The sequence below is a fragment of the Salvia hispanica genome, chromosome 1, assembly GCF_029641045.1.
Source record: "Salvia hispanica isolate PSC_SH4W2 chromosome 1, Shi_PSC_v1, whole genome shotgun sequence".
NCBI classification, from domain to species: domain Eukaryota; kingdom Viridiplantae; phylum Streptophyta; class Magnoliopsida; order Lamiales; family Lamiaceae; genus Salvia; species Salvia hispanica.
In genome coordinates, this window is record NC_142692.1 from 17,601,750 (window position 1) to 17,615,478 (window position 13,729).

Consider the following 13,729-nt stretch of genomic DNA (forward strand, 5'->3'; position numbering starts at 1 on the left):
TACCAAACGGAGCCTAAAAGTATTAATATGATATTCATTGTATTACACACATATAAAAATTTATTCAATACACTCCAACGATCGTTGATGCAAATTCTCATGTAGAAAGTAAAATAATCGAACAATGTAAATAAATATTACGTGGTGTAATCGAATGCTAACTCACTCATGAATTAATAACTACAACTAATTTAAGATTTAAGTCTAGAGATCCAATTATAGTCTATAAATTGTTATGTGTTTATTTTTTTATTTTTTAACATTGAAAAGATAAGAATAATTATCAAATATAGGGTTTTGGATCGCAATGTCAATATAGTGTATTAAACATATTAATATGATACCTTGAAATTTAAATATTGACATTATACATGTATTAAGTATTCAATTTTTTTCCCACTTTCCAAAATAGAACCATGAGTGGTCGTCGATTTAAGGTATCTTTTATTTTTATTAAAATTCATAAAAATATATAAAAAATTTCAATTTTTTTTCTCCCACTTTCCAAAATAGAACCATTTATAACCGTTTTTCCATTTTTAAATATTTTTTTAATCCCGAATTCATCCAATTCATCTATAAATATTGCCATTCATTACCCAATTTTTCACATCAAACCAAACTATCTCTCAAACATTTTTCTCAATTCAAGCATGTCTAGATGAAGGGGACGAGACCCGTCTCTGCACAACTATTTTATTTAGAATGTTGCACGTAGTTGCAACGACCGACACTTCCTGTATGCCGCCATCAGAACGAGCGACATATCAATAAACAATTGCACTCCTCATGTCTCATTTGAACATGCCGCCATCTCCACCGAAAGAGTAGTTTTTAATTATTATTAATGAAATATTTTTAATAATTGTTATTTTTTAATTGAATTATAGAATGATGAGATTCATGAATAGAAAATACTATATTTTTGAAAAAGAGTATAGTTGTAGTCGTAGATGTTATACCTTAGAGCATCCACAATAGAAATCGGCCAGCCATAGGCCAACCACACTCTCTCACTGCCACGTCAGCAGCACTAAAAATCCACCTGCCACATCAGATTTAGGCCAGCCATAGGCCAGCCGCAATAAAAATAATTCAAAAACAACTACATTTACGGAATTAAATTTACGATTAAATTGCGGAATTAAATGTACGAGACATATACGGGAAAATTCATTAATTGCATTAAAAAAAATTACATTCATTTAAAAAAATAGATTACATAATAAAGGAAAAAAACTATCGTCTCTGCAATGTCTTCCGTGCCCACAACTCTTCAATTATATCCTTTTGGAGTTGAATATGAGCATCCACTTGGCGCATGTCGGCAAATTCCTTGAGGCGGTCGGCTTCATCGAGAGGTACCCCACGCCGTACGCTAGGGGTGGCCGTTCCGTGGCTTGGGCCGGCTTCATCATCATTGGCCCAACTAGTCAGTTGTACGCCTTCGTCTTCGACGATCATGTTGTGCATGATAATGCAGGCGTACATTATGTGGGAAACGCATTTGACATCCCACAAACGCGTTGGACCCTTAATTGCCGCCCATCGAGACTGGAGCACACCAAATGCGCGCTCCACATCCTTGCGCGCCGACTCCTGTCGTTCCGCAAAGTAGGCCTTCCTTTCATCACTTGCGTGCCTGATCGTCTTCACAAAGACAGGCCACCTAGGGTATATCCCATCCGCCAAGTAGTAGCCCATATCATGCCGGTTGTCGTTGGCCACAAATGAGACGGCTGGACCGATGCCCTGACACTTCTCGTTGAAGAGGGGTGACTAGTTGAGGACGTTGAGGTCGTTGTTTGACCCGGCTACCCCAAAATACGCATGCCAGATCCACAGCCGGTAATCAGCTACGGCCTCGAGGATCATCGTGGGATTCTTTCCATTGTAGCCGGTCGTGTTGGCTCCCTTCCAGGCAGTCGGACAGTTCTTCAACTCTCAATGCATACAATCTATGCTTTCTAACATCCCGGGGAACCCATGTTGCTCCCCGTGCATCTGCATCAAATTCTGACAATCTTGGGGAGTAGGGCTTCGAAGGTACTGCTCACCGAAAATGTTTATCACGCCCAGACAGAAATACTTCAGACATTGCAGAGAAGTCGTCTCACCGATGTGGAGGTACTCATCCCACATGTCTGTCGCGCCTCCGTAGGCCAACTGTCTGATTGCAGCCGTGCACTTTTGGATAGGGGTGTGGCCGGGTCTGCCAACCGCATCGTGCCTGAAGCGGAAATAAAGATATCGACGCTCCAAAGCGTCAACGATACGCATAAACAACTCCCTGCGCATTCTAAAATGCCGCCTGAACATGGTTGCTGGAAACCGCGGGTCTGGAGCGAAGTAGTCGTCATATAGCCGCTGATGTGCAGCTACGTGATCCCGATCAATCACTGCTCGGCGGTGGACAACCGGTGGAGGGCGAGGGACCGCCTGCTGTTCCACCCTTCGCATGTACCGCTCCATCTCGCAGTTCATGTAGGCCTCCATAGCCTCGTTCATCTGCCGTTCGTACTCCTCAGTCCCCACCACTACCACCCGCGTGACTCATCCCTCGATGATGCTCTTGTGCAGAAAGTTAGAGAGAGAGAAAACTCGTTAAAACAAGTGGTGCAAATGAAAATGAAACTAAAATCGCGTATATATAGGTTTTCAAAAAAAAAAGAAAAAGAAAATAGGTGCTGGCCGATCGGCACGCCACAATGGCGGCCAGCGCCCCTCGGCCGGCTAGCCCACGCCGATTTTCTAGTCGATTCGCCGCTGGCCGATTGCAATGGTTCGGCTAGCCGATCGGCCAGCACCGCGAATCGGCTAGCCGGCACTGTGGATGCTCTTAGCCAAGAAGGGAGAATAAAATATAAATAAGAGCATTCACGGCTAGCCGATTCACGGCGCTGGCCGATCGGCTAGCCGAACCATTGCAATCGGCCACCGGCGAATCGACTAGAAAATCGGCGTGGGCTAGCCGGTCGAGGGGCGCTGGCCGCCATTGTGGCGTGCCGATCGGCCAGCGCCTATTTTCTTTTTTTTTTTTTTTTTTGAAAACCTATATATACGCGATTTTAGTTTCATTTTCATTTGCACCACTTGTTTTAACGAGTTTTCTCTCTCTCTAACTTTCTGCACAAGAGCATCATCGAGGGATGAGTCACGCGGGTGGTAGTGGTGGGGACTGAGGAGTACGAACGGCAGATGAACGAGGCTATGGAGGCCTACATGAACTGCGAGATGGAGCGGTACATGCGAAGGGTGGAACAGCAGGCGGTCCCTCGCCCTCCACCGGTTGTCCACCGCCGAGCAGTGATTGATCGGGATCACGTAGCTGCACATCAGCGGCTATATGACGACTACTTCGCTTCGGACCCACGGTTTCCAGCAACCATGTTCAGGCGGCATTTTAGAATGCGCAGGGAGTTGTTTATGCGTATCGTTGACGCTTTGGAGCGTCGATATCTTTATTTCCGCTTCAGGCACGATGCGGTTAGCAGACCTGGCCACACCCCTATCCAAAAGTGCACGACGGCAATCAGACAGTTGGCCTACGGAGGCGCGACAGACATGTGGGATGAGTACCTCCACATCGGTGAGACGACTTCTCTGCAATGTCTGAAGTATTTCTGTCTGGGCGTGATAAACATTTTCGGTGAGCAGTACCTTCGAAGCCCTACTCCCCAAGATTGTCAGAATTTGATGCAGATGCACGGGGAGCAACATGGGTTCCCCGGGATGTTAGAAATCATAGATTGTATGCATTGAGAGTGGAAGAACTGTCCGACTGCCTGGAAGGGGGCCTACACGATCGGCTACAAGGGAAAGAATCCCACGATGATCCTCGAGGCCGTAGCTGATTACCGGCTGTGGATCTGGCATGCGTATTTTGGGGTAGCCGGGTCGAACAACGACCTCAACGTCCTCAACTAGTCGCCCCTCTTCAACGAGAAGTGTCAGGGCATCGGTCCAGCCGTCTCATTTGTGGCCAATGACAACCGGCATGATATGGGCTACTACTTGGCAGATGGGATATACCCTAGGTGGCCTGTCTTTGTGAAGACGATCAGGCACGCAAGTGATGAAAGGAAGGCCTACTTTGCGGAACGACAGGAGTCGGCACGCAAGGATGTGGAGCGCGCATTTGGTGTGCTCCAGTGTCGATGGGCGGCAATTAAGGGTCCAACGCGTTTGTGGGATGTCAAATGCGTTTCCCACATAATGTACGCCTGCTTATCATGCACAACATGATCGTCGAAGACGAAGGCGTACAACTGACTAGTTGGGCCAATGACGATGAAGCCGGCCCAAGCCACGGAACGGCCACCCCTAGCGTACGGCGTGGGGTACCTCTCGATGAAGCCGACCGCCTCAAGGAATTTGCCGACATGCGCCAAGTGGATGCTCATATTCAACTCCAAAAGGATATAATTGAAGAGTTGTGGGCACGGAAGACATTGCAGAGACGATAGTTTTTTTCCTTTATTATGTAATCTATTTTTTTAAATGAATGTAATTTTTTTTTAATGCAATTAATGAATTTTCCCGTATATGTCTCGTACATTTAATTCCGCAATTTAATCGTAAATTTAATTCCGTAAATGTAGTTGTTTTTGAATTATTTTTATTACGGCTGGCCTATGGCTGGCCTAAATCTGATGTTGCAGGTGGATTTTTAGTGCTGCTGACGTGGCAAGAAGAGAGAGTGGTTGGCCTATGACTGGCCGATTTCTATTGTGGAGGTTCTAAAAGTGAAATCGAACCTATAAATAGTGATTAGTATGCGTAATCTAATAGCACTAACATGAGTATTTGGCAAACATGCAAAAATACCATTTGTCATGATGGTGTATGAGAATCTCAAGATATAGTATGTGGATGCACGTGGGTTTAATATGGCTTCGATATTTGGTAGTGGTTTTTTTAGTTAGGACTAGGACTGGGTCGATACGATATACCGTATCAAAAATTTTGTTTCATTATCATAACGAAAATATCGATATGACAGAATTTCATATAGTTATTGTTTCGAAAGTTTCGGTATACCGAAATTTCGGTATGGAAAAAAATTATACCGTTACCGTTTCAAAATTTTGGTGTATCGTACCGAACTTCGGTATACCGTTCTGAACGGTATATCGATATTTCGTACGATATATCAAAATTTTATACCATTTCGAATACATGTATACCAAAAAATATAATTTCAAAACCGAAAAATAAAACCAAAATTAATATAATTTTAACATAATAAAATAAACATTGTCCACATCTTCATAATCAAAAAATAATAATTAAGTTATATGGATATATTTATGATTTAAACTTTTAATCTTAAAAAAATAAATTATATTATTATTATTATTATTATTATTATTATTATTATTATCATCATCATCATCATCATCATCATCATCATCATCGGTATAAACGACATGTATCGATAATTCGATACGTATTGATTTTCGATATATTTCGATATACCGATAATATCGATATATATCGTATGTTCGATATAAAACGGTATACCGCGGTATAAGAAAATTCATATCGTTATCATACTGAAAACTTTCGATACGATATTATATCGTACCGAAAGTTTCGGTATACCGAAAATTCGATAGTTTTCGATATTTTTCAATACGATACGATCGATATACCGTTTTTTCGGTATATTTATCCAGCCCTAGTTAGGACTTAAGTATATCACCCATGTCCCATGTTATTATTAAACACCGACAGTAATTTCTTTCCTCAATAATAACTTCGCATTAAACAAAACATCAATATAAATAGGAGTATTTGAAAATAGGGGCGTGGCATCGCTTTCCTGATATCTTGGCATCGTTTGAATTCCAATACAGATAGCATGCGAATTGAGAGGGTAATTCCGTCAAAATTTGAATTCCCAATATTTTTGAAAAACTGAGCTAACTGACAGCTCTATCCCCGTCCCTAGTGTCTCCTCCTGCCCTGCTCTCACTCCCTCAATCCAATCCACCTTTATTCTTCTTCCTCAATTTCTCCTTTTATTTTTCAATTTCCCTCACATTTTTATCACACGAATCATGGCTGCTTATGCAGGAGTCCTGGTTTCCGATCCATGGCTCCAGAACCAGTTCACTCAGGTGGAGCTCCGCACCTTAAAATCATCGGTCAGTGTTGCTTCAATTCTTCTCCGATCCTTCTATTCTCGTTTTCGCTTCTCATCACTGCGCTTTCCTGCAGTTCATATCCATAAGGAGGGAGAGCGACGGAGGTTTGAAGCTGGCGGACCTTCCGGGGAAGATGTCCAGGCTGAAGCACGTCGGCGAGACTCTCACGGAGCACGAGAGAGCTGCGTTTCTTCTCGATTCGTATCACAATCTCGACGTTGATGTCGATTTTGAGCTCTTTTTGAGGGTAGTCATGTTTCTCATTTCTGTGTTTTCTGCATTCATTGATGGAGTAGAACAGTGTTTCGGAAGGGGTTAGGGTTGTTTGCTGTAGAATTTTTTCAAACTTAATTAACAGATTATCAGAATCGTATCCCTTCTCCTTCCTGTTTTAGAGCGATGTGTAAAAACATAGAGATCGAAATATGTGATTCCGTGTTTTTGATAGTTAAGGAGTTGCAAGGCAATGTTTATCTTCAAATGAGTGCTGTTTGAATTATTGACTCTCTTAAAGGTTTTCTTCATTGCTGATTTTGCATTCGATCAGACTTACTTGTTTCTCAGAGGTTTATGTACCCAGATCTTTGAACAGTTATGTATTACCACATCTATTTTTTTTTCTTCATATTTCGCTGGGTTCGCTTTTCTTCTCAGCAAAAATAAGTGCCGTCTACCTTTGGTTCATGCTTGTCTTAAGATTTAATCTCAACTCATTCTTTTCGCTTGACTTTGTAATTGGGATTGGATCGTATTTTTGCAGTATGCCGGAGGAATCCATTTCCTGGAAACTTTTGGGGTTTTCGAAATCAACAAAGTTTCATGTCTTAGTACTAACAAGGATGGTTATCATCTTCATCTTATTCAGTAAAAAAGTCTTTCTTGCAATGAGCAGTTATCGTGGAATATTTCCTCTCATTTTTTCCTTTTTTCTCCTTGCTCAAGCAGTTGTTCCCAGCCCTGTTTTGTTGTTATTTCCCGTTAGAGCTGTTGAAAATTGCTTCTTATATGTGTGGTTTGTTTATATCTTCTACACTGTACAGCACTTATCAAATCAATGAGTGTCATTTGATTTACACCGCTACAGGTTTATCTTAAACTTCAAGCGCTTGCCACTGAAAAGAGGGGAATTGGTGCAAAAAACGCATCTGCATTTTTGAAGTCTCCTACCTCAACATTGCTCCATACCATAAGCGAGTCTGAGAAGGCTTCATATGTTGCTCACATCAATAACTATCTAGCAGAAGATGAATTCTTGAAAAAGTACCTTCCTTTAGATACAGCAACAAACGATCTCTTTGAGATCGCCAAGGATGGAGTTCTTATATGGTGATGATACTATATTTTGTCTTTATCATCTTTTATATGTTGAGTGTTGCTCTGAATACTTAATAACAGAAAAATGCCTCTTGATGCAGCAAGCTTATAAATGTTGCTGTGCCTGGAACAATTGACGAGCGGGCTATTAATACAAAGAGGGTGCTCAACCCATGGGAGAGGAATGAGAATCATACCTTATGCCTTAACTCTGCCAAGGCAATTGGATGTACTGTTGTCAATATAGGAACTCAAGACTTTATTGAAGGAAGGGTATGCTCACGTTATAGGACAATGATATCATTTAAAGATTACGGTTGTGGTTTTCAATAATGAATTTCTCCACGGCATGAATTACAGGCTTATATTTAACTTGCTTTGTGTCTGATTTGCAGAGGCACCTTGTTCTTGGGGTCATATCTCAGATTATCAAGGTGAGGATACTTGCATGCTTAACAATAATAGTATAAGATATGATATTCCAATGCTAGAAACTGAACAGCTTGGAGTTAGATCTTTCAAATGTTAGACCGAAAGTTATAAAATCCTTCCACTATTTGCCCCTTGCTGGAACTTGACATCCAAGTTCATGTGTTGTTCTAGATACAACTGCTGGCAGATCTCAATTTAAAGAATACACCACAGTTAGTGGAGCTTGTTGGCGACAGCAAGGTACTCACTTGTGCTTTCAAGTTTCAACAAAAATATGGATTTTTCCCATATGTGCACGTTTATGATATTACTTGATAATGTAGGATGTGGAGGAGTTGATGAGCTTACCACCAGAGAAGATCCTGCTCAGGTGGATGAATTTTCAGTTAAAAAAGGGAGGATACTCAAAAACAGTTACAAATTTCTCATCTGACGTGAAGGTAAATGCAGATGTCAGATGTGTAAAAATACTTCAATTTTCAGCTTTTGTTGTTCTATCATATTGCAATATATTCCTTCCTGGCAACCTTCCCATAGCTGCTTAGGGTATTTATACAGTTCTTTTACAGATATAACATATATATATGAGTTTACTTAGTTATCTTTTTCAATCCTAACTGGGAGCATGTAATGGTGTTTTCAGGTGCTGCCATAACTCGATGCATTTTTTATTAATTGAAGCTTGAATAAATATAAAATTATTTAAGAATTACTTCGAAGTATCTCACTGATGTTTATAAACTTCTCTATCCTGAAAGAAAATTCAGTATATGTATAGCAGTGGGTTTTTTCCTGTTCTATCTCAAGTATGCTATAATTTTTAATGGTATGTTTAAGGCATGAATTCTGTCATGATTTATGTAGGATGCAGAGGCTTATGCTCATCTGTTGAATGTTCTGGCTCCAGAACACATCAATCCTTCCACATTGAAAGTTAAAGATCCTCTGGAACGAGCAAAGTTAGTTCTTGAGCATGCCGATAAGATGGGTTGCAAGAGATACTTAACAGCTAAAGATATTGTGGACGGTTCTCCGAATCTTAATCTTGCATTTGTAGCACACATCTTCCAGCATAGGTGAGGGGCACTGGAAAAATTTAACTTTGACAAGTAAATGTTCCTATGAATTATGTATGCAGTTATGCACCAAAATATGTTGGATGAAAAAATGCTTTGCAGCCACGAGTTAGATAGTATAACTTCTTCTGTTTATACTAATATCAATTTAGGCTCTGTTATCTGTCATATCACTTCATGCTCTGAAATAAATTGAGTTATAGCCAACTGCAAATACTAATAAGACTTTCACTTACATTGCATCTTTTGAATAACTTATTCCCTCTGTTTTTTTATGCTTGTCCCTTGACCTTGAAATCTCTAACTTTCAGAAATATGCTATAGTGTCCGCTTCAAGCATGATTACTACTTACGAGTATCAAATTTTTGTATATTATAATGAAAATTAGCTTTTGCCGATTTTGGTAATACATATATGCCAAGTGACACATAATGTTGAAAATGTGATCTACTCAGAGTTTTTCTTTTTCTTTTTTAATTAATGTTTTGTTGTTTCTCATGTAATTCTCCCATGCGTAATGCTTTTCCTGATACACATACATTCTCTCTCTCTCTCTCTCTCTCTCTCACACACACACACACACACACACACACACACACACACACACAGACTCACACACACTCACACACATACTCACACATATTATTTTCCTTATTTTATTACGATATTGCTTACAGTTATTTTTAATTTCATATGAAGGAATGGACTGTCAACCCAAACAAAACATATTTCATTTCTTGAAACTCAACCTGATGATGCACAAATCTCCAGAGAAGAGAGAGTATTTCGTTTTTGGCTAAATAGTCTGGGAAATTCCTCTTACATCGATAATGTCTTTGAAGATCTCAGAAATGGGTAAGTGTTGCTACTAACAAGTCAAATCCAGCTTCCATTTCTGCTTCATGGTTTCTAATTAAGATGTACACACTGTAAAAATTTATTATGTTTTTTATTACAATCTTGTGCCTTTTTTTTCACTAGATTTATATGTGTAGTTAAATCTACAATTGGTTCTTTTAAACAGAAGATTTTTTTAGCGTAAATGTATTAAAGAATGCTATCATTCTGTTGTGTGCAGATGGATACTCTTAGAGACACTTGACAAGGTGTCTCCAGGGATTGTTAATTGGAAAATTGCTTCTAAGCCACCAATCAAAATGCCATTCAGGAAAGTAGAAAATTGCAACCAAGTTGTCAAAATTGGGAAGCAGTTGAAGTTTTCCCTTGTTAACGTTGCTGGAAACGATATTGTTCAAGGAAACAAGAAATTGATACTAGGTATATTCTTAATGAGGGGGCTATAGGCTATTGAGCTCATTATAACTCCTATTATTGTCATGTAAATATTTCATGTTAACTTATGTGTTTTAACTTTACTCTTCAGCCTATCTATGGCAATTGATGCGATGTAACATGCTTCAACTATTGAAACATCTAAGATCCCATTCTCACGGGAAGGAAATTACTGATGCTGACATTTTGGAGTGGGCTAACAGCAAGGTCAGAAACGCAGGGAGCCAAACCTGTATGGACAGTTTCAAGGTATTAATCTTTTGTTAATTCCCATGTTCACACTAGTATTACTTAGAACCATTGCTCATGTTTTTTTAGGTGATGCTCCAATTTTATTGCCATAACTATAGTATAACGAGCATCTTTCTATTCATGTCTTGAAATAATTCTTTATCCCTCCCCCCAGGGTACATCTGTTGGCTACCTGCATTAGAACTTGTTATTCTTAAGCTTTGCTGAAGCCTGATGCCGTTGTAACATTCAAAACTTTACACAGTATAGTACTTGCTTTAATTGTAATCTTATTAATCCAATGCTGGGCAAGCTTGATACTAAATATTCTATTCTTCATTTAATAATAACAGTGAGTTTACAAAGATAATTCTTTTGATGCCACTAAGCTAATAAAGTACTTTAGCAGCACCTGCATACCAGCTTTAGCTTAACTTATCCATGCAAGCACACTGGTCAATTTTAGCACCTGATATTTTTTTGTGATTCCTGAAAGTATCTACAATATCCAACTGCAGGATAAGAGGTTGTCTGATGGAATTTTCTTCCTTGAGCTTCTTAGTGCTGTGCACCCAAGATCGGTCAATTGGAGTCTTGTCACAAAAGGATCAAGTGGTAAGTTCACTTCTAACTGAACTTGTAGGTAGTTTTTCTTTCCGTCTAGTATTTCATGATTATGGTGTGAAACTTTGCATAACATTTTGGTAAAGCATTGAATTATTGGCAATTTATGTATACCTAACCTAACAAGACAGGATGTGTAACAAAGTTCTAACAAAGTGCGTATACTATGCTCGTTTTAATTTCCTGGTATTGGAGAATATCACGCAACAATATCTTTTTGTCCTTTTCCTTCTGTCATCATTTTCTCTAGCATGCAACTGAATCTTAGGGGTTGTATCTTTGAATGTTACAGAGGAGGAGAAGAAAATGAATGCAACCTACATCATTAGCATTGCAAGGAAACTTGGATGTTCCATATTTTTGCTCCCTGAAGACATAATTGAGGTATTTCTTGTTTCTCCTACACGAGCACAATTCACGTTTTCTACATTTCCTTATTCTTACATATTAATTTATCTGAATAAATTAGGTGAATCAAAAGATGATGCTGACATTGACAGCAAGTATTATGTATTGGACCTTGAAACAACAACCTGTTGAAGACCGAGCTTGTGGAGGTTCAGACACTGAGACAGGAAGCCTTGTCGACTCGAGCTCAAACTCGACAGTCGACGACACAGCCTCTGAATCATCAACAGATGACAGCAGCAGTAACTGATGTCGCCTTGACATCGGGTAAGAAACCAAGCAAATAGTATATTGTATTGATTTTTGATTGGAAATTTTGGAAATGGTTAGTGTTTTTGAAGGGTGTAGAGAAGAATATTGAGCGATTTGAATGCAGTTTTTTTACTGAAGCAGAAAACAGCTCATGTATGTATGTGTATAGCCAAAAAAAACGTGTATTTGGATTGGTATACAAGAGTGCTCCTTGTACAACCTTTTGATGCCAGATTTATTGCGTGGTCTTTGCTTGTTGGCATGTAGCAAATAATACTAATATTCAATCGTGAATCATAGTATACTCCCTTCGATCCATGTTAATTGAGTCATTTTTTAATTTTAGAAACTTCCAAGATAATTGAGTCGTTTTTATTTTTGGCAAAAAGTAACTTTCTAGTGTAAACTGAAATAACTAGCATCTCATTTCTCATTATCCACAACTCAAAAGCATTTTAGTTCAACCTATTTCAAATCAACAATAGCGACCATATTTTTGTGGATACTCGACCAAGATTCAGGCCATGATTGATTAAATTTGTAAAATTTTATAAAGGTAAATGACGAGGCATAAATAAATAAATAAAACTTCAAGCCATAAATTGCTTTTTTATTTATTCGGACGAAATTACTAAGCATGAATTGAGTCAATTTTCTTCCTCAATTATAATTCGGGAATTCGTCGAAAGATCATGTACTAAATATTATCATCAAGGGGTTAGATATTTTTTAGTATCAGGTACCAAGTCAACGATCAGCATTTTATTTTTATACTATGTACAATTTTTGGAGTAAATTTAGGATTTAAAGTTACCACTTATTATTTTGGATATCTCAATGGAGATTTTGTTGAGGGAGTATCGCAATAGGCTGGAAAAGATGTAGTGATGGTGGTTGTCGACCTATTATCAAAATACACACATTTCATAACCCTCTCCCATAATTTTACTAGGAGAGTTGTGGCAGTCGCATTCATCTGAAATATAGTGTCCCCTAGTTGATCATTTCTGATCGAGATAAAGTGTTCATGACTCATGAGCCTGTTTTGGCAAGAATATTTCTCCAAATATAGATCAAGTTTTGAGAAATAACTTCAGTGCTTTATTGTAGATCGATCTGTGTCATGAGAGAATTAGTTGGCAAGGGCACAAATAGTGACTTTGGAAACGACACAAGTTTCAATGCGAAATTGGTAAAATAATATTGAGAGAGAGATAATGTATTTTAAAGCATTGTTAATGGATAGTGGAGCCTACGTCAATATCAATGTAATGTGTTGTGAAAAGATTTTCATATATAGAAGCAGACTAATTTTGTGAGATAAAATAAAATTACAAAAAAAGGACAAATTTTTGGGGGATGGATAAAGTACAACTTATCACCGAGCTATGAGAATGAAACCATTTGAACCGGTACACGCTCCTTCCACAGTTGTGCCTTATGAGATAGAGTCATCTTTTTGTACCAGAAGTTGACATGATGCTATATTATCGTGATGAAGTGGTTAAGGAGTTAAAAGATAACTTAGAGTTGGTACGAAGACAACAAAAAACCTCTAGTTGATAGCGTCTCCATGGAAAAAGGTAAATTGAGAGATAAAGAGAAATAACTATCAATTTACCTTCTCAATTTACCTCAAACTTCCTCCTTATCGACAATTTATCATTTTTTGACTCACACTTCTGAAGCTTGCCAGTAAATTCTATATGGGCTATTTTAAGTGTTAAGGCCGATGGTAACCAATTATACCACGAGACATTTGATGACACAAATTGGTACATATCAGCAATGGAGGTCATAACAATTTAGGCTCATAAATATAATATTTTTGCAAGAGTAGTACTGGGATAGATGACCCTCTGAGAAGTCCCCGTGTTGCACCCCTTTAATAAAAATATATTTTTCAACAAAAAAAAAATTAGGCTCATAAATATATTTGTGTACACTAG

At 38.7% G+C, this 13,729-nt stretch overlaps 1 protein-coding gene across 2 annotated transcripts; it reads left to right on the forward strand.

Moving 5' to 3' along the window:
- The first annotated feature begins 5,861 nt into the window (after window positions 1–5,861).
- On the forward strand, window positions 5,862–11,999 carry LOC125221110 (fimbrin-2-like). 2 transcript variants are annotated; one of them, XM_089062832.1, is made up of 14 exons: window positions 5,862–6,122; window positions 6,223–6,396; window positions 7,234–7,475; window positions 7,565–7,736; window positions 7,859–7,897; window positions 8,067–8,135; window positions 8,219–8,335; window positions 8,760–8,971; window positions 9,672–9,827; window positions 10,051–10,250; window positions 10,357–10,514; window positions 11,015–11,111; window positions 11,413–11,504; window positions 11,590–11,999. In XM_089062832.1, the coding sequence occupies exons 1-14, from the start codon at window positions 6,063–6,065 to the stop codon at window positions 11,776–11,778; spliced, it is 1,977 nt and encodes a 658-aa protein (XP_088918958.1). In that variant the 5' UTR covers window positions 5,862–6,062; the 3' UTR covers window positions 11,779–11,999. The 2 variants fall into 2 exon arrangements, with proteins under 2 accessions (XP_088918958.1, XP_088918957.1); XM_089062831.1 differs by having other exon boundaries at window positions 5,864–6,149.
- Window positions 12,000–13,729: the final 1,730 nt, after the last annotated feature.

Excerpts from the sequence above, each read along its gene's own strand:
- LOC125221110 (XM_089062831.1), top strand. The coding sequence starts at position 6,063 with ATGGCTGCTTATGCAGGAGTCCTGGTTTCCGATCCATGGCTCCAGAAC. Across the intron at positions 9,828-10,050 it reads TTTGAAGATCTCAGAAATGG|ATGGATACTCTTAGAGACAC; the intron begins GTAAGTGTTGCT and ends TGTTGTGTGCAG. Across the intron at positions 11,112-11,412 it reads TGTCACAAAAGGATCAAGTG|AGGAGGAGAAGAAAATGAAT; the intron begins GTAAGTTCACTT and ends TGAATGTTACAG.